General features: G+C 39.1%; 1 protein-coding gene across 2 annotated transcripts in view; it reads right to left on the bottom strand.

Annotated features, from left to right (window-relative positions):
* pcxb (pyruvate carboxylase b) overlaps positions 1 to 26,485 on the bottom strand; it is a 273,773-nt gene that overhangs the window by 125,173 nt on the left and 122,115 nt on the right. For both annotated transcript variants that reach the window (XM_077229559.1, XM_077229560.1), the window contains one exon: positions 20,956 to 21,138. In XM_077229559.1, coding sequence (XP_077085674.1) covers positions 20,956 to 21,138 — 183 coding nt within the window. The remainder of the gene's footprint in view (positions 1 to 20,955; positions 21,139 to 26,485) is intronic.

Genomic DNA, 26,485 nt, shown 5'->3' with positions numbered 1-26,485 from the left:
ATGCAAGTGACCGCGGCGCGCCAGCACACGATCATGTCATGATTATGTTGTCTGCTATATTTGATTCTTATTTATTATTGGTTGATAAAAAATTATTAAAATTAAGATACAATTTATACAAAACGAAATTCACTTTAAACAAAGGCCTTTTACAAAATGAAACTTAATTAAGTGGTCAATGTCTGACTCCCGATGCATCCCATCTTACTCGTGCTGTTCAGTTTTCATTATCAACGTAAAAAAAAAAAAAAAAAAACATTATAATATTTTAACAAATATAAACTGATGCGCTTATTTAATGAACTCGGGGCAAAATGCATCCTCGCAGCAGTGAGTGGGTGGTCGTTTCGGAGATGCGACATTAGGTTAGATGTGTTTCCATCTCTCGCGGTCACCTTTTTTATTGCAACATTTACAAATTGCCTCGTCAGTATTTACCGCCTCTCCCTTCTCTCTCTCTCTCTCTCTCTTTCTCCTCCACACTGTCACTTGATGACAACTACATAAGCATTTTTAGGCATTGAATAAATTACATATATATATATTATATATAAGTGCCGGTAATGACGGTATTGAAACTGATACCGTTGGTATTTTAAGACCCCGCGGTATACGATATTACCGAAATACCGCCCAACCCTAATATATATATATATATATATATATATATATATATATATATTATTTATTTATTTATTTATTTAATATATTTTTTTATTTATACTTTAATTCACATGGTAAACAAATTAATAAATAGTGTAGTGCTGTGTGTATGTGTGTGTATACACAAACTTTTAAGTTAGATGAGTTTAATCGCGATTAATTGATTTGACAGCAGTAAAATTAAGATACAAAATGTAAAATTAAGCACATTTTCAATATGAATGATTATGGCTGCTAAAAAAAACATCAAATACAAAAGTATCAATAAAAACACAAGGTACAGCTGTAAACTTTGATGTCATAGTATATTTTGAAGTACTCACTTTTGCTGAGAATGTATCTTCATGTTCACTGGTTTCAGAGCAGATTAAATCCATTTCATATTTCACATTTGATACACCCTCTGTGATGGTGAATGCAGATGTCTGACAGCAACAAGCCACTACTAAACCCATAACAGAACTTAAATAGAATAATTTGAACAATATCAAATGTTGTATAACTAAATAGAAGAATTCACTGGGGCCTTTTTGTCCCCAGATATTTAAATGTCTATTCCTGTGTGATTATTTCTTCTAACTCTGGTTATTTTCCAACACAGATTCCTTGGAAAAATGCTCCTCTATCTACATTTGTTTTTGCAAAACTCAAAAAACACACTTGTACAAGCAAAATACTGCAGTTTCCAGCTGAAATGACCACTAGTTGCAGTGAGTAAAACACCAACTTTCATTCCTTTTCACACAAATTATGATTAATGGGGCATATTATTGATTAATAAAGACTTCTTTTACACAGTTCCTTGCACATATTTTATGACTTGGAAAAAAAAAGATGAAAGTTAAAGATTAGAGTTTAGTGTAGATGGTACATCATTTTCAAACACGATGGGTTGAGCCTGGATTATTTTCTGACCCCACTTGGCAAATGCACAGAAATTAATCATGTTCTTTCAGTTCCTGCGTTTGTTTCCCCTCACATTTCATCAGCAAAAGAACAGTGAACTTTCACTCTCCTACCACTTTATCGTTCTAGTTTCTTGAACCACTGACCACCCCCTGCTGAGAGCTTCTGCTTCCTACTTTCTATTCTCTACGCTCACACCCAGCTTCTCTCTTTGTCTTGATCTCTTTCAGCGGTGCATGTCCTGCACATGTCATCTCCCCTGCAGTGTAAAGCCAACACTGGAGATAACAGCCAGTGCTAACACAAGAATGTTCACACTGCGAATGCCAAGTGCTAACTGGAGGCAAAGATGTTAGCGTTTCCTGCACGCACATATGTAATGTTCTCTTTAGGTTCTCTTGAGCTTTGCAAGATGTCTTACAGCTATATGATGTAAATAAAAAATAATGTAAAAGGCTCAGAGGTGTAGTTCAATTCCCCTCTCAAACATCTGTGAAAATTTGTCAGCAATGTGCTAAACTTTATTTATTAATGCCTAGATTAAGAGCTTTTTATGCACTCTGGAAGAAAATATCCTTCCTCGTTTATATCGATTTTTCTCTTCGTTACAAGCTCAAATGCCAGCAGCTTTTATGCCTTAAGCTTTGGCTATAATAGTGTGTGTGTGAGTGTGTGTGTGTGTGTGTGTGTGTGTGTGTGTGTGTGTGTGTGTGTGTGTGTGTGTGTGTGTGTGTGTGTGTTGGGGGGGTGGGGGTTGTTGGGACGTTAGACAGGGTGCTTTAATCAAACCCTCTTCTTAACTACAAGTCCACACATTGTGCATATTGCCAGCTAATGGTTTGTTTATGCTGGCTCTCAGCATTCTGTGTGGCCTAGCGTAATTTGTTAACTGCATATAACATAGGGTTTGACAGAGAGGCACTTAGCAGCCACATCAAAATAAATACATAAATAAATGAAAATGAATGAAACAAGGACATGCGTCCAGCGAAAATACATCATTTAGAGACGACAGCTGTGACTGGATACTAATAAGACTAAGCCCAAAGATTTGTGAAAGGAGAGAAAGCAGTTAGAGAATGAGTAGAAGGACAAATAATTCAGAATAAATGTAACAATGCAATTTCTAGGATAAATATGTTAAAGAAGAATGTTAATAAAAACACAAAGGACAAAATGGGGGAAAGAGAGTCCCATTTCCACTCCAATCAAGAACTATTGCCTTGACAATTAACAAGTGTGAGATCAAACACAATCAATTTAATTAGCCATAGAAAAACAGAAGCACCAACAATTATTGGAGAGAGAAATTCGTAATTTTAATTTCTCATTTATATTTTCAATGGCCTCATAACCTCTCCTACATGTTCATGCCCACAAAATAGTACAGCACATGATTGATGTGTGGGTCCCACGCAACTGGGAAGGCACCAAATTAATTAGTTAGACATCACAGATGTTGTGCTAGAATGACATTCATTGTCTATTTACTATTTTCTATCATATGTCACTGGCTAGAATATGTAAACATGAACATAAAGAAATAATTGAGCAAATAATAAAGCAATAATAGCTCTTTATTTTGAATTTTATAATTTTGCAATACAATAACAATAATATTAAATTTCCATAAAGGAAATGCAGAGGTCATGGTTTACATGAATGACCTTTCTGACTTCATGAGATGTTGAAAAAGAAGTTTAAGCAGCTAAGATCTTGATTGTATCTACTACACTACCGTTTAAAAGTTTAGGGTCAATATGATTTTTTTAAAAGAAGTTTAATACATAAGAAAGGGTGGATTAAATTAAGCAAAAGTTTCAGTTAATATATAATTTCACAATATCACTGATATTTCTGATCAAATAAATGCAGCCAGAGACATCTTTAGAAAACATTTCTAAATCTTAACGGCCCTACATTTTTGATAGCAAGTGTATGTATGAAATAAATTATGGAATGTGGCATAACTGGGTGTGTCATGGTTGGCTTAAATAGGAAGTAGAAGTCAAACAGATTAAGCTCAATATACATCTATTTTAATGAAAGTTCTCCAAGCGGGCAGACAGGCAGGATAAACTAGAACCATACATAACCGAGATCAGACAAGACAGAGTGAACAGGAGAAACTAAATAGCAAACACAGATGATGGTAATTTATAGGACACAGGTGATACAGATGAACTAATGATGGTAACCAGGGACACAGACTAGTGGCGGTAAACTGAACAAAGGAACATGTGACAAATGACAACAAACTGAAAAGTCCGGGAACACAGTGGTGACAGGGTGGATATAACACCAACTTCTTTAAATGTATATATGTTTGTATCTTTCTATTATATCTATGGTGTGTATATATATATATATATATATATATATATATATATATATATATATGGTGTATATATATATATATATATATATATATGGTGTATATATATATATACACACACACACACCATATATATATATATACATACACACGCACACACACACAAAACTAAAGTTATACAGAACTATTCATACATATAATATATATATATATATATATATATATATATATATATATATATATATATATATATATACACACACACATTGTTCTGTATAAATAGAAAACTGATCTTGTTGCATAATCTACTTGAGAGCAATCTTATTCCATGTTTTAAATGTACTAAATGAAAAGGCGGATGAATATTCACTCTATAAGTCTCGTTTGTGCCTGCAGCGGCAGAAGGAAACATGCTTGGTTCGTCCTTCACATCTGTAGATGTGTGGCTTCATTCACCATATCTCTCTTTCATGAGGTGATTCTTGGGGTGCTGAATATGAAATGACCAATTATGCTCCATTTCTACAGAAGAGTGTTGCTACGCCTGTGCACACAGTCCAGGGAGTTCTGCCACTCTCAGATGTGAGTTTCACAGGAAGTCTTGTCCTGGGGTTTAGATGGTTTATACTGAAGTGCCTCTCCATTCTGGTTGTAATGCAGCTGATGAGTTTCTATCCGTTCTAGCATTTAGTCATTATTTTTCTGTAATTACTTTGGGGTAATGCGTGTGTCCACAGTTGATCTGGTCTCGTGATCACCTTTCTGTCGCCTATTTTTTATTATTAGAATATTTTCTCATATCTAAGTGAGGATTTGTATTAATTTTGTGTAAGGGCATGTTTTTTTTTTTTTTAACTGTATATTTTACTAATATATTCATTATGAATTCTATAGCTGCCTCTTTTTCTTTCCAAGCCACAGCAAGCAGAAGCCTTGGAGGATGAGAGGAGATTACAAGGGGTTTTGTGTGTTTTTTGTGGGAGGTCGACCTTTAAGGCTGAGCGGTGTAATGATCTCCTACACCTTGTCTCTGTCTGCAGTTGCAGTAGAGAGTATAATTGAGCTATAGATATAAAAGAAAGATCATTAAAACTGCTATCTCTCTTTCTCAACCTAACCTTTGGTTCCATCTCCATTGTTTTGCTTACTGCCCACTACTATCTCCCTACTGTCCTGAGACCTTTGGCTGATAACAGCTCTTTCTTTTGGCTGTGGAACACAACCAAAATTATTTATATTTTCAGGACTTCCCACCCAGTCATAAAATCTTAAGCTTCAGCAAAAATTAAAACACCACAACCGATAATAAAAGTTACAGTAGCACTTCATTGATGTTATTTGTAGTAGCTCATCCCGTATGATGGTTCAGGTTATAGAAAGGGACAGTTGTAAAAAGGAGATTCTGCATTTTTTCGTGGTGCTACAATGTGGGTCTTAAGCACATTTTGGCATCTAGATTGAAAATGTTGTAAGATAAGGATCAAATAAGCCATTAATCTGAGTCTAAATGTATGAACTTTTGGGGTTGACACCTGCACATGAAAGTGTCAGGGAGCAAGTGCTTTAGGGAACACATTAAACTCTCAGCGTGGACAATGCACATCTAGATTCAGATATACTTAGGATTAAAAGCAAAGTTAGCTTCTAACCAAACACACTTTAAAATATATATTTGGCACATATATACAGTGTGTAGACATGAGATGGCCGAGGTGTCTAAAGGAAATCAGGACTGTATAGAATCAGAATGTGATGTCAGAAACACATTGTGAGATTTTAGGACACATAAGTTAAGGTAGAGATTGAGTAAATGTAAATAATGTTGTTAATATTATCCAACATAAAAAATAACCTTTGTTATGGTGAACACTTGCTGCATTATCAACTGCCATATCCACTGCCAATGTAAGTGAAAGCAACACAATAAAACTCAGGTAAAAGTGAAACTCAGCTTAACCAAAATGTATCTTTGTAATAGACACCGACCGATATACCGGTCTGCCGATATTATCAGCCGATATGAGCCTGTCGCAGATATATCGGTATCGGAGCATATGACGCAGATATGCCGCCAATATGAATTTTTTTTACAGAACATATAGCGCGGATAAAATGCTTGTAGATTGTGTAACTACGTAGTTTGTCCAGCAGAGCACGCTCCATTGTTTGCTACTGGCGACCCAGGTCACTGTGGTGACACCAGCCAACCCTTTCACTTCAATAATGAGGTCTCTTCAGACACGGTGTAAGATGCGTGCACACATTAGCTTCCACTCCACTGACAAGGTATGAAACATGGCTAGCTAGCTAATGTAGCAAATGAGTATGATAAGCTCGTCGTGAGAGTAAAAGACGGGGACATTGTTTATTTACTTTATAGTGTCTCACCTGGTGACAACGTAGCGTTAAATCACCATTCAACAGACTCAAGCCACCACCGCACTGCTAACTTGTAAGCAACTTACCTTTAAGACACCGCTTGACTGCTTGTCTGCTGCTGCCTGAACAAGACACCGGACGCGAGTGACGCGAAGCGACAAAAGACAGTTGAACCCATTATAATCAGTGATGTTGTTCACACTGGATGCGGTGCGACTAGAGCGACAAATCTGTGACAGTAAACTGATGCCTCCTTCTGCTTTGTAACAGGCGCTTCCGGTGTAGAGACAGTGTTAAAGCCCATTCTACCTATAACGCTACTTTACAATATCAAGCAATATTCCAATAATTTATATAATTATAACACTTTATATAGGGCCATTTTGCATAATAAGTAGCTTCACGTTTAGTACATTTTGCTGACTATTTATTTAAAATATTGTTTATGTAAAGTACTGTACTTATGTAATTTAACTTGTTTTCATTATGGTTGTCACAGTCACCATCTAGTCTCCTCCTCCTCACTACATTTCACAGCATCCTCCTTGACCCACACCAGCACACCATCAGCCATCACCCGAATACTAATCAACATCACCTGTCACCACCACCTGCCTGCACTCAGCACAGCTAATCACCAGCACCATATAGTCACCTCAACCACAGCACCTCTTTGTCTAGTCTCGTGTTCCCAATGTGTGTGAAACTTCCAAGACTGTTTATCCCGAGTGAGTGGAAAGTTTGGACCATACCTCCCGTATCTTCACCTGTGTGTTCTCAAGCGAGTCCTCTCCAGCAATCCTCTCCAGCGTCTGTGTCCTGTGCTCTCCTATACCTTGTGTTTACCTGTTTGTCTGCCCACTGCTTTTAATAATCTCTTTCACCTGCTCTTCTGTCTCCGGGTCCCTGTACCATGACAGAAGACTAGACCATGACAGATTACAGCACAATGGGCATTCACCTCGACCTTTAAGATCCCACCGACCTACTCCTCAACATCTCCCAGCATCAACGCCCGATCGAGACCTACTTCGAAGAATTCCACCACCTCGCCCACCAGGTGTCCTGGAAAGAGGCAGCCCTCAACAAACCTTCTGGATAGGTGTGGACGATCCACTCTTTAGGCAATTCCCAGCAACTGCCACAACGCGTTCCTTGAGGGAATACATTGACAACATCCTGTGGGTGAGTGGATCGTCCTACACATGAGAGAGAAGTCTTGGATTCTCTTTCCTTCCCCGCTGTCCTTCCAGAATCTTGTCCCATCATGGCCGCCACCCATCCAGAGTCTCGTCCCGCGGTGACCACCCTTCCAAAGTCTCATCCCTCCGAGACCACCCTTCCAGGGTCTCATTCCGCCGAGACCACCCTTCCAGAGAGACATGCCAAGTAGCCAACAACTGCCGGTCCAGAACCTCCTGATCTTTGACAACCTCAAGAGGGCCATCCTGCAGCGGGTCGGCCGGAGCCCAGAGCAACAACGCCAGCATTTTCGGTCGCTGAATCTGGGCGACAACTGTGACCCTTTGTGATGGCCCAACAGCTCCAGTACTCCTGCCGCAAGTGGTTACTGGCCGAGGCAAGCGACGTCGAGAAAAACATCGACCGTGTGGTACTGGAGCAGTTTATCGCTCAGCTCCCAAAAAAGACAGCCGAGTGGGTCCAGTGCCACCGACCGACGATATCTTTTTGTCATAAGATAATATTTGCATGAATTGTACAAAAGGACTAGCAAGAATTTAAAATAGAACGTTTTTAAGACAGTTCAAAATGCCATGGTTATATAGACAGATATGGAATACCACGTGGCTAATAGATTCAAGAGAAACTCTAAGATTCAGAGGGCAAAAGAGAATTTTTATTATCCATGAGAACATCTACGTAAGAGTCTAGTGTATCTGAAATTCTTTTAGAGAAGAAAAAAAATTGAATATTGAAAAATATTAAATTATATAAATTTTCCATCAGTGCTTCAGTGGACTGCTGGACTCCTTAAATGTTTTATATTAATTTAAATATTTTATATAATAAATGTGATAACGCACAGTGGGCCGATGATTCAAGACCCTATTCATATACTTAGCGTTTTGGCTTTAGCATGAGTTTGTGTCAAGTATTGCAGGAATAGATGCTGACACTCTTTGATCTTGAATGCTTGAAACACTGTCCAGATCCCCCCTGATACACTCATCCAGCCCGGTACTGCAAAAACCCTCAGATCACAGCATTAAAGCTCAAACCTACAAAAAAACAACATTTTTTTATCCCTCTTTTTGGATTTCCAGTCATCCTTATCCATCTACCTATTCAGTCCTCTCTCTCAATCTTGACTTTTTGTTGCTGCTTTTCAAAGGCGGTCACAGCAATTCTCAACCGCAAAATTCCCATTAAGCTTCAAAGCTCCGTTACTACTCCCACTTCAACATGAGCATATATGTGTGCATATGTGTGATAGAGCGCTTTACTGGAAGGTGTTCTGCTCATAATGCAACTAGGTAAACACACACTCACTTAATGGATGTTCTCGTAATTACTGATTAATGGGTCAATTTAAGATTTCATTTTAACTCGAGGCTTTTTCATAGGAATGATACGTTTGTCTTAAAAGGGTTAGTTCACACAAAAAATAACTATGTTGTTCCAAACAGTTATTATGATTTTAATTCTTCCGTGGGACATCAAAAAATATATTTTGGAAAAAGTTGATTTTTTACATCCAAAGGAATGTTTGGTTACCAACATTCTTAGAAATATGAGTGTTAGTGTTTAAAAGTTGACACAAAGGGATATTTCATCCCAAAAAAATACAATTGAGGTGGATGTTTGTGTGTAATTTCTGCACATTTGCTGCCACCAAACAAGCAACAATAACGACAGGTTTACCTAATACCCAATTGGTTGAGAAAATGTTTGATTGAGTTGCAGAGTTTTACACTTTTTTCCCCTAAAGCAATCAGCCTATAAATGGCTAACTTACACTTGTCTCTGTATATTAAGCTGGGATAGAAGGAAATTACACACTTCAGCTCTAAATCCAATCCATGTGAGCGTGAAGTATGTGTGAGATCCAGATCCTGTATACTTCTTTCTAATGTGGTTCTTTAGGAGACAGCTGTTCTGAGTGTGAGAGCATAACTCATACTTGCAATGTTACTATATACACTCAAAAACAAATTTCTCCCTCTCTATTCATCTCCAATGGCTTTTTTTTCAATATTACTGTGCCTGATCCTCCTAGTTTCATCTCTCTATTTCTATCTCCCTCCCACTTTTATCCCTGCTCTCATTGATATGACTGATACATGTAATCCTTAATGATATTTCTGTCTGATCTTTCTCCAAGTGCAACAATTCTCATTAATGATTAATCTCAATATCTTCTACACAACACACGCATAAAAAGCAGTACTCAAACCCCACACAAACAATTGTACATGCACCAACTTTACCAAAGAGCCAATTAAATGAATTCAGCACAAAGGCCAATTAAATGCATGGAGCATCAGCTAAAGATCAAGTCAAATCCTACAAAGACTGATGGAAATGAAGATGAGAGGCAGAAACAGATTTCCAAGGAACGATTGTTTCATTTAATACTAACTAACACAAAATATGTTTTTCACGAGTAAATGAATTAGAGTTGATTAACAACTGAACATGTCAGTGAATCTGTGAATGAATGGAGACACTTATTAAAAAAAACCCAATCATTTACCAAACCAGCTTAGTTCATCATTGAAGGTCATTCATTCCATTTTCCAAAACAATGGACTCAAAGCTGAAATAAATGTATCATCATTTGTTGACTTTCTTCCTTTCATGGATGTTTTAATTGAACAGAAACTCTTCAGAAATGTTGTGACCAAGTAATATTCCACACAACATATTTGAATGTACGTGAACAAGATTTGAGAGCAACAGTACTTTAATTGTATGTCATCAGAAGCCTTGGAACACAAGACAAAGACAACTATTATCATACATTAAGACATTTGTATATACAAAAAATATATCAATTTATTAATAAAGCAGCTTTGTTAATAAAAAGTTACAGTGCATCATATTTCTCATTGAGATGGTAACAGTGCCGTTTTTAAAGTAAATAAACTCAACTATATTATTCAAGAGATGAATCACGGACCCAGATAATTCACACACACACACACACACACACACACAGTCTCTGTCTCTCTCCATCTCGCTAATTCATTCAAATAACTGTAATCTTAGCTCGCTACTTGACTTTACCTAGAATTTTAGATCAAACTTCCTGTAGATAAAATAATTATTTTACCCTTCCAGTCAAATTTTGTGCTGCAAACATCATTGACAGCTTTGAGTTGTCAATACTGGCAACCCAGCATGCAATAACCATCATTTCACTGTCTAGGATAACTATAGACCCGATATAGCCCGGCTATGAGTAACTCGCTTCTAGCCAAAATAACATTGAATGTGGTTACATGTTGTTTTTGCCAAAATAACTTGCAAAACATCAAGTAAGTGTGGTGAAATGCAGTTATTGTTGTGGGTTCGCGGCTGTCTTTCCGACCACACCCCCTAGGAAACCATTTGTTATCGAGTTCTGGTCAGGGGAGCTTAGAAAGGTGTGAGGTAAGGTAAACGGGTGTTGCGTCATACTCAGCTGATCACATTTCCGGAGTCTTGCCAGTTTGCACGCGGGGTATGTATTGGCGTTTTCCATGTTCAGTCGTTTTAGTAGACTCTAATAGTAACTGTAATAGTTGGTGTTGTCGCTTAGGAGACATTCTGGTCTACAGCTGCTCCGGCGTCGAAACATTGGCGGACTGTGTTCGAGCTCACTCAGGGCGGGTCTATGCTAATACAGCAGTGTCAGTCAACAGTCGTGGGAGGAACCTGTGCAAAGTGACATCACATTGCCCCGAATCTGAGAACGGGTTGTTCTGAGACAGTGCTTCTGATTTATTGGGATTTAAAAATAAATAAAAAAGCACTGGGTGGATTTTTATCATTATTGGGTGGTTGTGTACACACACTGCCAACACAAATTTATGTTCAAACGCCATGTAAAAGTGAATTTTGCATAATAGGTGCTCTTTATAGTTTTGTATTTTAGGTGGTTAAACCACTCTGTGAGCGTGCCATTTCTGTTGCTTCCTGTTTTGCATGGCTTATAGCACGGCGTATAGCATGATCTACAGCATGGCGTGCAGCTCCAACACTGCTGTTTTGCTTTAAATTCTGTTTTGCTTTAATTCTGTTTTGCATTTATTAGTTTTATTAGTTTTTGCTTTGCATTCAACAAATCTGTCTAGCTTTCTTGACCTTGCTTTGTTATGACAAGTCTGTTTTTTACCTGTGGTTTTGTTGCAGTTGGAAGAAAAGTGTTTCTGCTTTTGTATTGGTTTGTTTATTTTGTTTTATGTTGAATGTTGTATTTCCCTAATCTTGCTTTTTCTCTTTCCTTCTTGTTGGAGCTGGGGGCCTGGAGAAGGCAGGCTGGCTGTTCCTGTGTGGCAATAGCTCTCTTCTCACCAAAGTGGTGTGAATACAAGTGCAGTGAATTTCTTTAGTACGTAAGTGTGGTTTGGTGCACATGTGGGTATCTATTATTACAGGCATTATTGAAGCCCGTCACCTTATTGGTAAGCTCCAGCTCTTTGTTTGTTTGTCTTTTTCTTTTGTGTTTGATAAACTTATTTCAGTGTGCTAGTTGCTTGTTGTGGCTGATCCTTTTTATGATTGCTATAATGAATGGGACATTTTAATGAATTGACTGTTTAATAAAGATTTACACCTTTTTATATAAATTATCCACGTCTCTGAGTCAACTTATGAAAAATCGAACCTGTGGGCCCTTGGGTCTTTCCAGCGTAGTTAATCCCGGGTGGCGTAGTCGTTCCCTTTGGAATCAGTATAATAGAGTACAAAATTGCTTTAACCCTTAATAACACCATAAGCAAAGTCAACAGTGATTACAAGGTGTTTTGTTTCATTTCTTTGACATGTTAGATGCCAACCTGTGCGTATATTCTTGGGCTATGGTTAGACGTCTATTAAATTTTCACTGACAGCCCAAATTTCTACATTTTAGCCAAGATGTCAGGGCTGTGTTTGGACGGCTATTAGATGTCTTTTAAATGCAAAACTGCTTGGCGGGAAGTGACAATGGTATACAAATGAACCACAGCTACTGTAGGTGCATTAACATCATGCACACCTAGCCGTGGATTATCCATTACATAATAAAACATTTTAGTTCCTTTTTGGAGGATTCATTAATTTACTGTACTTAAAAGCACAGCACAAACAAATTTGTCCTTTTGGGTTCCACAAAAGAAAGAAATCCACACGGGTTTGGAACAAGTTAGTAAATGATAGAACATGTGAGTGCTCCAGAGTGGCCATGATTTAGCCCCGCAGCAGAATCTGAGCGTTGGTGTTCTCATTTGCTCCAAGATCGCTCCGATACTGCTTCATCATGAGCATAAAATATGAGCGATAAGAGGAAAACCTGGAGTGGAGCTGGAATGGAGTGATTAGAGAGCAGAGAGAGAGAGAGAGAGAGAGAATATCGCTGTTGCTTTGCTTGGCGCACATACTCAAATGATGACAGAATTTTCATTTCTGGGGAAACTAGCCCTTTAAGCTGAAGTGATGCTACTGATCTATTTCATGTGAATGTTTTTCTACAGTTCATTTTCTCAGCACAGATAAGCACTTCAAGCACAGATAAAGCTGCCTTACTTTCCATGAGTCTGTGTTATTGTTATACACTGCAGTCTGATATTATTCTACCTCCAAAGTTCACTTGTGTGTTCATAAAGTGTCTCCAGATAGCAGTGAATGGAGATAATGGACAAAAGAGATTATTAGATGCAATGGAAAAATGGTTAGATGGAAAACAAGCCAGGAGGAATAGAACGAGAATAAAAAAGTAAAGACACTGAGAAGGTGTGAGGCAGATCAGAAGACCATTTGGCTTTGATTTAATGCATCCTGAATCGCCTACCTTCAAAGAACCACTTTACCAAACACTTTCCGTCTCTTTCCTTTATCTTGTTATTCCTCTTTCTCTCCTGCACTCATCTTCTTGTCCTTGCAATCATGTTTCAACCAAAACAACATCTCTTAGAAAAAAGAAACACCTGCAAACAAACAAGTCACATCAAAACCAAGAAAGACAAGCTTTCAGCAAGGAAACCTTTTCAAGTATTTTAGACTGCTACTTCAGCATATCGCTTTCTTTCACATGCTGCTGTCTCCACTCTCTCCATATCTCCTCTCCTAGAGAAAATAAGCATTTTCTTCAAATTTGCACTTTTTGTGGGTACATCTAAAGAAGACTTCAGCAACTTTCATTTGTACAGAAAACCCTAAAGGCACAGTTGATCAGATCATATCAGATGTGGCACATAAGCAAAGTGAATTTCTGCTCAAAATGTGATGATTTATTATGTAATATTTTCTTGCTTTCAAGGTGAAGTGTATCTTTTGTCAGTGTTAAAACACTTTCTCCTATCCCAGTGTAATGTGCAGAGACAACTATAATGAAGCCATTTGTAGGTTGACTTTCTGAAGAGTGTGAACCATGTGAAGGTTGGGTTAAGGATCATTGTGCTATTTTGTAAGTATTAAGTTGTCAAAAGTTCAGTACCAAGTTAAAAATATGACTATACCAGCATTTCTCTCTAGCATTTTGAGCACTGTTGAATGGATTCTTAAACACCTCTGATTGGCCATTGTGTTGACGCACTCAACATATATGTCTCTCATTGGCCATTGAGGTAATTGTTATTTAGTTTATAATTGTGACTATTTCTCATAATTTTAATTCTCCCCCAATATTTTTTTCATTTATTTATTTGGTGGAAACAGACTTCAACATTTAGTGGCACAGAAATCACTTACAATAGATTATTCATACGATAAGTCTCATACATTAATAGGCTATAAACTAATATTGAGTTCTTCATTCATTGGGTCTCATCTACTAAAGCATGCGTATTCACAAATTATGAACGATTTTAAGAACAAATCACGATTCACCAAAACTTTTGTAATTAAATTTATTCTTAAAATTAACTGAAACCACACGTACGCAAAAAGCCCCTACTCTGTACTGCCTTACAATCGTGCAAAGTTATATTTCATCCTAACACTATCATCATCATCATCCATCCATCTTCTTCCGCTTATCCGGGGCCGGGTCGCGGGGGCAGCAGTCTAAAAGCAGAGATGCACAGACTTCCCTCTCCCCAGACCCCAAGATACTTGAACTCCTCCACTTGAGGCAGGAACTCTCCACCAACCTGAAGTGGGCAAGCTACCCTTTTCCGACTGAGAACCATGGCCTCGGATTTGGAGGTGCTGATTCTCATCCCAGCCGCTTCACACTGGGATGCAAACCATCCCATTGCATGTTGAGGGTCCTGATCTGATAGGGCCAGCACGACAACATCATCCGCAAAAAGCAGACACGAAATCACGTGGTCCCCAAACCGGACATTACTGGCTGCGTCTAGAAATTCTGTCCATAAAAATTATGAACAGAACCGGTGACAAAGGGCCCTGCCGGAGTCCAACATGCACCGGGAACAAGTCTGACTTACTGCCGGCAATGCGAACCAAGCTCCTGCTCCGGTCGTTCAAGGACCGGACAGCCCTTAGCAAAGGGCCCATCCTAACATGACTAATTATATTGAAGTGTGTTGCCTTAATTGTATATAATCCAGGGGTTGGCAACCTACGACACTCTGGCGAAAACTGGCACGCTAAGGGTTAATCGCTGGCACGTGAGCAAAAGTGAGAGATATGCATGTATTTCATTCAGATAAAGTACCTTTTACCTGCCTGCATCTACATTTTGAGGTAATCATTCCTCATAGTAACACATCTTGAAATATTATGGCGAATCACACGCACACAAGTTACTGACTGACAGTTTAGAGCTTATTTGGGTGTACATAGTCAATTCTATAAATTTCTGAGATATTTAGTATGGAGTCCTCAGTAAAACATTCAACATACATCGAAATTACTGTGATGCATTGTGGAAACACCGTTCATGTGTACCTGGTCACTTCATGTGTTTTCTCTGATCAGATAACTATCCAATCGTGAAAAGACTGAAAGAGAGGACATTTTTTCACATTCAAGATGAAATGGACAAAATGCATCTGGTTGTTGAACCCACAAAATATAAATTTTACTACTCCTGAAATGGTAAAAACTAAACATGTGAGAGTGATTTATAACAGCTCCCAGTACCCAGATATGACAGCGTTACTGCAGCACGCATCACTGCAGAGAAGTAGCTGAGCATCTCTTCAGCAAGCCGACGCGAAAACTGCCGCAAACGAAACAAAGTTCGGCGTCTCATCCTGAAGCTCAACACACAGTCGGCTTCATTAAAATGATCTTACCAGTGCTAATGCCTCTCTCTCTCTCCAATTGCGGTATTTGATCTCGATCAGGCTTTCTTTGACGTGAACGCCGTTAAATTTGCATAAAGCGTAGGAATTAAAGATTAGATTTATATTCGTTTTGCTGAGACACAGTTACATTGCCCCTTGTGAATTGAACAGTTTTAACAAAACGGATAACTATCCGATAATTTGAAACGCATGAATGACCAGGTGTAAACAGGCCTATTGGAAATCTGTTATTCAAAGTCTAATTTAAAACTGAAAACAATCAAACAAAAGGATTTTGTTTGATTGTACGAACAAGTTGTGAAAAGATTCGGGATTTTATCGTGAGAAGTTCTCCCGTGCATCCAAATTCTAAATAATCCACACAATTATTAGTTAATGAGATCAAATGTTGTAAATGTGCTTGATTTCAATGCTGGGGAAACACATAATGCAAATTTGCCTGTGATCGCTTAATATAAATACAATATAGGTAGGTCTAAATCCGGGTGATCACTTATATCAATGCTATACATGTCGTCAAGTCCTAAAACTTTTATACTGTTTGTCTGTGTTTATTTAAAAACATCCAATTATGCAGAATATAAGATAGTAAATATTTAATTGACGAGTTGTCAATACAAAATATAACAATCCAATAAATAGGGTATGATTTTACCCCAGAACATCTGATGTCACGTACTCTATATGTAAAGTGTATGATTTTATTTTAATTATTCATTTATTTATTTTTTATCATTTGTAAACAACTTATGTACATCCATTTAAACCAGTAGTAAATGACTTGTTAATAGTTATTCGGAGTAAATAGTTATAACTTTAGATTAGGTTACAAAAAATACTAAATTGTCAGTAATTAGGTGCTTTATGCCTACCTTTATAAGACATTAATTGCATAAAATATGTATCAAGCAAAACTGTGCATCAATTCACTTTATACATAAACATTTCTTTATGGTTCTTTACTCTTAATACATGTTTGATAGTTGCTTTACATGCAATCTGTCATCAATCACATCATTAGCGCATAGCATAAGCTGATTGGCCTCTGCTGATATTGTAGCCAATGAGATTGCTTGCTCAACATTTAAACGTGTAAGCTTGTCCTGCAGTGCTCTGAAACCCTCCCTCTCCCCCAGCTCCACCTGGCTAGATATGTTTCAGGATTTAGTATGTCAATTCATGCAGCAGCAACACATGCACAGAAAAATACACAGTGACAGTGATTTTAGGTACAATATTTAACAAAATGTATGTGGCTTGTGTTTTAATATCTAATATACAATATAATGTGGAGACTACATTTTATACATTGTTTTAATTATAAAGAAAAAGTTTGAAGATGATTTGTAAGTACTTTATTACTGTATGCTTGTTAAATAGTTTTAACTTTTGGCATCAAGGCACTGCTTTGTCATGTTTTTATTTGGAATGCAAAACGTGTATAAATCTGATTCATTCTCTTTGTCCAAAAGTATTATTCTAAAGGTTCTATAAATATTCAATAGAGTACTCTGTTCCTTAGATTTCACAAACTAACATCAAATAAATTGGAATAATACTATTGTCATTCATTCAGCTTACTTAATATTGATGACATAACCTACAGTATATCCATTTCATTTTTTTGAGCAGTGTGCAGTGACCGTTAAAGCTCTGGGCTTACTGCATTGCGTTGATGTGGTTTTCAGCTTCGGCATCGACAGGTCTTTCTCTTTCTCTCCCAAATGTGAAAAACACTGCAAACAGAGCATCTTCTTAAAGAGCCATGCTTGTTGGTGACAGTTGCTATGGGCACTACCATCTCACATGTCATTTACAGTTACCATCTCTCCCACTGCATTTCTCTTTTGCCTGTTGTTCTGCCACCTCGTACACTCCCCACCCCTTCCTCTCCTCCTCCTTATGTCCATTCACTCCTCTCTTCATGCACACATGCTTTATTTGTTCCAACACTTTTCAGGTCAATATGATCTGGTGTTCAGACATCTAGTCTATGGAGCTAACGAGTGCTAGACGAGATTCTACAGGTGAAATACTGCAGGCAGAAGAATTCATTCTGGCTAAGTGGATGGTGTCTGATCATGTGGTGAAACTAGCTCTGCTCTGCTATTAAGGTATGACAACTAACATTTTTATGATGAAAGAAATACAAATTTTGGCCACAGAAAGAAAAGAGTTACAGAGTCAGCTACATAAAAATAATACAAATAAAAAGTGCTTCAGTAACTGCTTAAATGTTAAATATCAGCAGTATATAAACAATAAAATTGTAAAAACTCAACTGGCATTATGATGTGCATGTAAAAGCGTGCTAATCTTGATAATTTCAAGAGATTAATGACACTGAAATGTAACAGCTGACTGAGAGTTTAGGCCATTACACAAAATGCTGTGGGGCATTTGATAAACAGGCATGACTGCAATACTAACAACAAAAACAGTGACTAATAAATTATCTGAGTCACCAAGTCCTTGTTTTAAATTATATCAACATACTGAGAGAGCAACTTAAAGACGCTCAAATCCTGTTCCACATATTACAATTCAAATATGTTCTGATTGGCTTTGATCTTGTGAACTTACACATATTTTTGCTTTTGGCATGGACAAACACACCTCTTTAATGTACCCTATATTCTAATTATTAGTCAGCAGTCTTTCTATAAAATTCCTTTCCTCTGAAATATCTGTATGCGCTTGACTACTGTTGGTTGAGTCTGTGTTAGATCTCTGTAAAAAAGGTGCCTTTATGTCTTAAGAACTTCTGATCCCTTGAGCTTCTGTGGATTTTTGAAACAGCGACACTGTCAAAGGCTTCATCTGATACAAAATAAGTTTTTAGAAGACAGGGAGCCTTAAACCTGTAAGACCCATTGTTGTAAAATTACAACATCACTTTTAGCTCTTCCAAAAACACATCTGCAAAATTCTTTCTTTTTTTTTTGAAGACCACATTTACATAGCCAATGGGTCCTATTTGATGTGTTATTTGTTATAATTTTCAGTTTAGATCAGATTTGAAGCATTTTAAATGAATAAATTATTTTATTAGTCCTTTCAGTAGCAGTATTTGAAATTGTTCCTGTTTGTTAGCAGTATATATAGTTATAGTTGTTGCAAGGCAGACATTGTTTGTGGAATGCTTTGGAGGATAGTTATTCAAGGACAGGTGTGGATGTTCAGACATATAGGGGGTTGCATGGTCCATTTTTCAGGGACAGGTGTTAATGTTCTGGAATGTGGGAATGTAAGAGGTCTGGGGGTTTGTATATTCCTTTTAGAATTGTGTGACTTCAGTAGGGCTGGGGCGGTATGGATTTTTTCTAACCGTGGTTGAAAAGCAAGAAATTCCCGCGGTATAGCGGTAAACCGCGTTAAATACTGGAACTGGAGCTCGTCTCATTAATAAAACGAAACTCAGCGTATAGCCTATTTGCCTCACAGATTTGAGAAATAAATAGAAAGCTTGAAATGTCTACTTTTAAACAAAATTCAAAACGAAATGATAAAATTGTACAGTAGCCTAGTCAGGTAAGGTCAGGTTTGCCGATGTGCGTTTTATTTAGGCTATTTATTTATTTTTGTCCCTGTGCGCCGATCAGAGACGGAGTTCATTGCTGATATTCTGGGGATACAACATAGCCAATAGGCTATACTACTTTAGCCTTTAAATATCTTTGCTGCATTGGATCAGTCTCCTTTCTAGAACAGCCAAGAGCTTTCTAGCCTTGTGGCAGCAGCGCCTTGCATTGCCCATAGACCTTAAAAAAATCAGCGGATGGCAGTATTGAAAATTGGTCAAAAAATGTTGCTGCGGATGGATAATGAGTTTTGTGATGCGGTTGCAGTTGAAATAATAGCCCATCCGCGCATCTCAAATACGAATGGAATGTTATTATGTGTCATGGAACATTGCACTCCCCAACTCGCGAAAGGTCGTATTTGCTCCATCTTTTGATGATAAGTTTCGTTTAGAGAACCTTGAATCCATGTAAGACATATTGTCATTAGACATAATCCATGTCATTGGAATCAATGAATCCATGTCATTAGACACAACGTGCACACATGTGCAGGCCAATGTTGTTTTTGTGGTGATGACGGTGACGAGCTCAGACCTGCGGTAGGTGTCACGTGACCACGGTATAGCGGTAATGCGGTAACTGTCCCAGCCCTAGACTTCTGGAATGTATCACATAAATATGATTCATTTACATTTAAATTATTTATACTTGATCATACTCTAACTCTTACAACTATTATTTTCATTTCAGAATGAGAGAATTCATTTCAGAATAAATTCTAATTCATAAAAATATGACTCTTATTATATTTACATAATATTTACTGTTATGGTGCTATGTAAGCAATCCACACTTCAAATGACCCCTTAGTTGTTCTGTATATTTGTTCTGACAGTGTGAGTGCAAATACTTCTGCTCCAAAATAGGCCCAACGTTGCAATATTATAACATTTCCTTAAAAACGTACTAAAACATTTTTTTTTTTTTTTAAATCCTTCATTATCTGCATCAGAGGCCTCCTACAAGGTTAAAGCCTAAATGTGTTCTCAGTTGACACATACGAGGTAAACATAAAACCATTGCATTCAACACAAAATTCATGAGATAAAACAAAGCATTTGTTAAAGGTGAAATCTCTTTTCCAACATTTCAACATATAGCAACCCTACCTTAAAGGTGCTCAAAGCGATTTCAGGCGTTTTTTAGGCCAAAACATTTTTTGTCACATACAACAAACATCTCCTCACTATCCACTAGCTGCCTGTCCCCTGAACACACTGTAAAAAAACACGGTCTCTGCAGACACCACAGGCTTCACAAACGGCAACAAAAACAAACTGGGCTTACCCGCACCACGAAACATAACAAACTGTTCCAGCCAATAACCGATAAGAAGGGTTTGGGGGTGGGGTGCGCGGATGAGGAGGAGGGAGGGTCTAGCTAGCCTTTGTTTTGTTTGACAATACTTTAAACGTCAACAAGAAGTGATGTCACCCGACATCGCTTAGAGCACCTTTAATGTTTGGCCAAGGAGGTCTTGAAATTCCTGGAGAAAGCTATTCGTAAGCATTCCCATTCAGACATAACTACTTTTGAATGGTCATCAATGAAAATAAAATTTGTTTGTGCATTTACAGCATGACAAATCAGGTACCAAGATGATAAGCCAACCTTGCATGCGATTCTCAGGAGTTCTATTCAACACCTAAAGGATCAGTATTGCACCTACCTTAACACCACGAACTCTGAACTCAGTTAATGCTCGGTGCATTTTGGTTGCAGCGGAGGGGAGATCTTTGCCACTGGCTATGACTTTAACCAGCAGTGAGTCATAGTGAGGGGAGATGATGGCCCCCGGAAACGCAGATGCACTGTCTAGACGAATACCCATACCCTCTCCACTGCGAAACACCTGTTGAATGATGGGAGAGAAAGAGGGATGATATGAGTAAAAGTAAAACAATACAGTTACAGAGCACAGTGTTGACACATGGACTGTGGAAAGCATTTTGAATTGGTCAGGCCAGAAATGAAATAATAGCAACACCTTCCAATGTCTATTTTTTGCAAATACATTAATAACTAAGCACATTTTAGTCAAAATTCTACTTTTTTTTAATAAAAGGGGGCCTGGCCGCATTATATTTATAGATTTTTGTGCTGATATGACATCATTAGGCAATGAATAAATAAATAATAAGTATATGTGACAAACTAAATTTCACAAAAATGACAGAATTCTGACACAACAGAGCTCAGCACTAAAAGCATTTCAGGTTTCATCAGGTGCCTTGTTTTGCTATATTATTAATAAAATATGTAATTTTAGCAGACACAATCAAAAAGAAAAAATACATTACCATTCCAAAGTTTAATGTTGGTAAGATTTTTTAAGATTGTGAAAGGAGATTCTTAGGCTGGTGAGCATATGCTGCATTTATTTGATCAAAAATACAGTAAAAACATTAATATTGTGAAATATTATTACAAATCAAAATAACTAGGGCTGGACCCAAATATTCGTTCGGTGGGTTGGAATTCGATTTGAAAATGTGACATCCCAATATTTGTTGTTGTTTTTTTGCACACCTGGCATCCCCCTCGAAACGCAGGGCCGGCCCGTGGCATAGGCGGAATAGGCAAATGCTAGGGTTTGTGAATGAGTGAATTTTTTTTTTTACTAATACTATTTTAAAAACATTAATTCAAGATACTACAAAATAAAGCAAGGAAACTCCACAAAAACGTAACTAAGTCCCCCCGTCCCCCGGCGCATCGATCTTCCCCCGCCCAGCGAGTTGCTTGAAGTGCGTCAGAAACAGAGCGCGCGCGATCAGTTTACTGTTGGTAATTTGTTGTGTAGCGTCGCCCCTCGCTGCATCCAATGTAGACAGCATTGCTTTCGTTTGAGGGCACTTAACACACTCAAGCACCCCATAGAAACGGGCCTGGCAGCTCGCGCCAGGTCTAGACATGGTGAAAGTTACCTGACTGTGACGGATGGCCAAATTTACATGACATATTTTAGATTAGCATTATAGTCTGGAATAGATACAGTGCCAAAAGGAAGAGAAGAGGATAAAAGGGGATAAAGACAGAGGTAGGCTAATGTAATGAATGAACAGTTTATCTAATTGCATAGAAGTAAGATATATAATTTAATGGCAGTTATTTTTACCTTAAACTTTAAGCTAACAATTGTTCTGAGTTCTCCAGAGGCCCCAGACAATGTGATTTGTAACAATCACATACGTTTTTTTAGACGCATTCACTATCACTTTTATTAATTAATGTTTTACTCTACAGTTGTGCAGTTTTGAGGGGGATATATGACATCTTTTTAATTTATTTGCCAAAATTATTAATGATATTTATATAGGCTACAGTTTTATTAACGTTTTATGTAAAATTAACATTAAAGAAGACATTTTGCAGTTTCATTTATGGTGAAAACATGAAACGTGCCATAGTTTAGTGGAAGATTGCTGCCGTCAACTGCAAGACAAACACTTTTGCTAGCGCTCAATGAATAGTTTGTGCATAAATGACATTTGAACGATGACATCACTGTTTTATCCAGAGCGGCTATATATATAGGTTACTGAACAAAATTATAAACGCAACAAAACTGTAAAGCTGTAAATCTGCCTTGAAATAATCTATATTGTAAAAAGCGCTATAAAAATAAATGGGACTTGACTTGAATGCTAGATGTAATGCTCTTGCTATTTGTGTTTAGGCTGTAATGTGTGTGTATATATATATATATATATATATATATATATATATATATATATATATACAGGATAAATAATCATGAACACAATGACAGGGCGAAATGGGCTGTGATGCATGGGGCACCAGATAAAATCTTGCTTAGGGCAGCAAATTGGCCAGGCCCGGCCCTGTCGAAATGGTTCTCATTCGCGCTTGAATATGTTTTACACTATAAAATCTGTTGAAATATAATACTTAACATATAAATTCGTTATAGCTACTTAATAAATAGATATTTGCTTCTTCTTGGACTACTAAAAGTGTTCCTGCAATGGGAGTATTCTCTGGCTAGAGCGCAGAACAGCGGAGTTTGTATGGACAGAAGTGCCTGAGCTTGTATTTTGGGTTAAGCTGCGTTGCTTTGACATTGTGGAAAATAGAATAATAGAAATAAAATGTATTAAAATTTATGTACTATTAAAATGTATAAATGTATGAATTAGTGTGTTTTATATCACTAGTGCAGTGTCAGTTCTCGGAGCATATAAGCTCTGCTTCCATGAGGCGCGCCGCTTCCCGCTCGCGCTGTTCTGTATAGTTTATTAAAAGTTAATTAATTATGAACGTGTCGCGTCTCGCCTGTCTATCTATATTGCACCAAAGACACTGCACTCCCTTGTGAAGTCGATTGGATGAACGGTTCTCGAAATAATCATGCGCTGATGATGATCATGCGCATTTTACATGCGCTTCAAGAGGCACACACGCACATTTGCACACACACGCAAGGTCTCTCTCTGTCGTGTGCGCGCTACACGGTTTGGAGCTCGCGAGCTCTAGATTCCGGGAGATTTTAACTAATTTGCGGGCATCAGGGAGCCGCTATCAATATGCGGGAGAATTGAGATGTCTGAGAACATATAGAGATTCCGAAGCTTCGAATATTCGATGTTCATTCCTCCTTCCAGAGAGAGCCTCCCAAGCACCGTCCCTGCGTTCCACCTCACTGCTCCAGATTCCAGGTATGCCTACGGTTCCTTTGGTCCGGTTGCTGCAAGCCTGGTTAGCGCTCCCCAGTCCGTCTTGCTGGCTCATTTGGACCATCAGGCGCGGCTATGCGATTCAGTTTGCCCGGCATCCCCCCAAGTTTCAGGCCATCCACTCCACTACAGTGAGAGCAGCCAATGCCCATGTTTTACGGGCAGAGATCGCAGTCCTACTGGTGAAGGACGCGATAGAGCCAGTCCCTCCTACCGATATGAGGTCAGGGTACTATAAAGCCTACTTCATTGTACCCAAGAAAAGCGTTGGGTTACGACCTGCGAGTTTTGAATCGGGGTCTCCAAAAGCTACCGTTCAAAACGCTCACGCAATGTCTCGATTCTTCCTCGACACAGGCTGTTTCTGCGCTTTGCATTCGAGGGTCGAGCATATCAGTACAAGGTCTTGCCTTTCGGGCTGTCCCTGTCTCCCCGTGTCTTCACAAAAGTCACGGAGGGGGCCCTTGTTCCCATGAGAGACCAGGGCGTTCGCATCTTTAACTATCTCGACGACTGGCTCATACTAGCACACTCTCGATATCAGTTATGCGAACACAGGGACCTCGTGCTCAGGCACCTCAGCCAGTTGGGTCTTCAGGTCAACTAGGAAAAGAGCAAACTCTCCCCAGTGCAGAGGATCTCTTCTCACAGAGGAACGCGCTCAGTCAGTGCTGAACTGCTTGAACACGTTCAAAGGCAGGACGGGGGTCCCACTGAAGTTCTTTCAGAGGTTCCTGGGGCATATGGCAGCAGCAGCAGCGGTAACTCCGCTCGGACTGCTCCATACGAGACCACTTCAGTACTGGCTGCAGTCCAGAGTGGGTGTGGCATCACGGCACTCACCGGGTGACAATCACACCGGGTCAGACCCCTCGTTCCTGTGGACAGGAGTGCCCTTGGAACAGGTATCCAGGCATACTGTGCTGTTCACAGATGCCTCTGCCACCAGCTGGGGTGCCACGTGCAATGGGCATGCAGTGTAATGGGTGTGGACGGGGCCCCAACTGATTTGGCACATCAACTGCCTCGAGTTGCTGCAGTACGCATTGCTCTGAGCCGCTTAAAAAGGCCGCTACAGGGCAGGGACGTGCTGGTCCGTACGGACAACACTGCGACCGCTGCGTACATCAACCGACAAGGTGGTCTACGCAACTCGCTTGCCATGTCCTCCTCTGGAGTCAGAAGCATCTGAGGTTGCTTCGCGCCATTTATGTCCCCGGTGTGCTCAACCGTGTGGCCGATGAGCAGTCATGACCTGTGCTCCCGGGAGAATGGCTACTTCAGTATGTGTGACCCTACGGGGATCCCATTTGTGTATTTCTTCCACGGCTGCTCCTAAACGGAAGCCCGTTTCTTTCCCTTGGGCTAAGTCACCCAGTATTTCATATGTAGTACAACCTTCGGGCTAGTCCATATGTATTCCCCACATAACTCCTTCGGGGAAGAATGTGGCTTCCGCAGCGTCCCCCTTTCCTCATAGAAAGGGCATGCTTTCCCATTTTATCCAAAAATCTCACTGTATGGGTTATCACAGAACAACAGTGACAGATACACTTTGTGTAAGCCGTCTCCTATCGTCTTTCCAGGCAAGAAAGGGTAGAGGCTTGCACAGGGTGCTGGCCGGGGTGCAGCAGCTGTAGCGCTTTGGTAGGGATTCCTATTTGTTGGTCACGACGTACACCGAGAGTCAGGCCTGGTGTGGGTAATCGGGAGAATCGGGAGAGATCCCGGTGGGCCGCTTCACTTTTGGGCCGGTCAAGGATTTTTTTTTTTTTTTTACATTTGTCACATTAGTCTATCTTCTCTTAAATTAGGCTACACACATTACGCATTCTGACCCCACAGCGCACAGCCTATGCAAAACGTACTATGTGACAAAGTTCTCCCCTCTCCTCCCAAAAAGAGTTGGTTGGTCCATAGCCCGTCTTTTCCAAAACTTTTCTCAGGTAGGCTACTGATAACTGGGCCGGCCCTACCGTAACGGTATGTGTCAGGGAGGATGGATGGGAGGAAGAGGCCAGGAGGGGCTGAAAAATCCAGGTTGAAAAAAAGAAAGGCATTGGAGGAGGCCAAATGTGCCAAGCTTACAGATTTATTTATTTCAAAAGGACAAACACTAGCCTGACTACATCAGACCTCGTACTTCCGCTCAATTTCAGTTCGCTTCTGTAATCAGTCTGAGACAGCGACATGTCTCTCAGTTTTCCTCCGGCCTGAAAACAGCCGGCCAATCAACGGACAGAGGGCGGGCTGAGAGCCGTGACGTAGACGCTAAGCACCGAGTTTAAGATTGGGGAACCCCCCCCCTCTTTTCAAAACACTTTTCAAAACACTTTTCAAAACACTTTTCAGTTATGCCATTCCAGACTCTGTCTACGAAGCAAAGCGAAGTAGCAGAGTTTGGTATTACCAAGCTAGACAAACACAAGTGGCAACAGGTAAATATTTTTTCTATGTACATTTCTGAAATGCACTTTCTGTAAAGCTGCTTTGAAACAATAT

The sequence above is a fragment of the Siphateles boraxobius genome, unplaced genomic scaffold, assembly GCF_051911475.1.
Source record: "Siphateles boraxobius isolate OS27281-9 unplaced genomic scaffold, OSU_SipBor_1 130, whole genome shotgun sequence".
NCBI lineage: Eukaryota > Metazoa > Chordata > Actinopteri > Cypriniformes > Leuciscidae > Siphateles > Siphateles boraxobius.
This window is presented reverse-complemented; position numbering and strand designations above follow the sequence as displayed.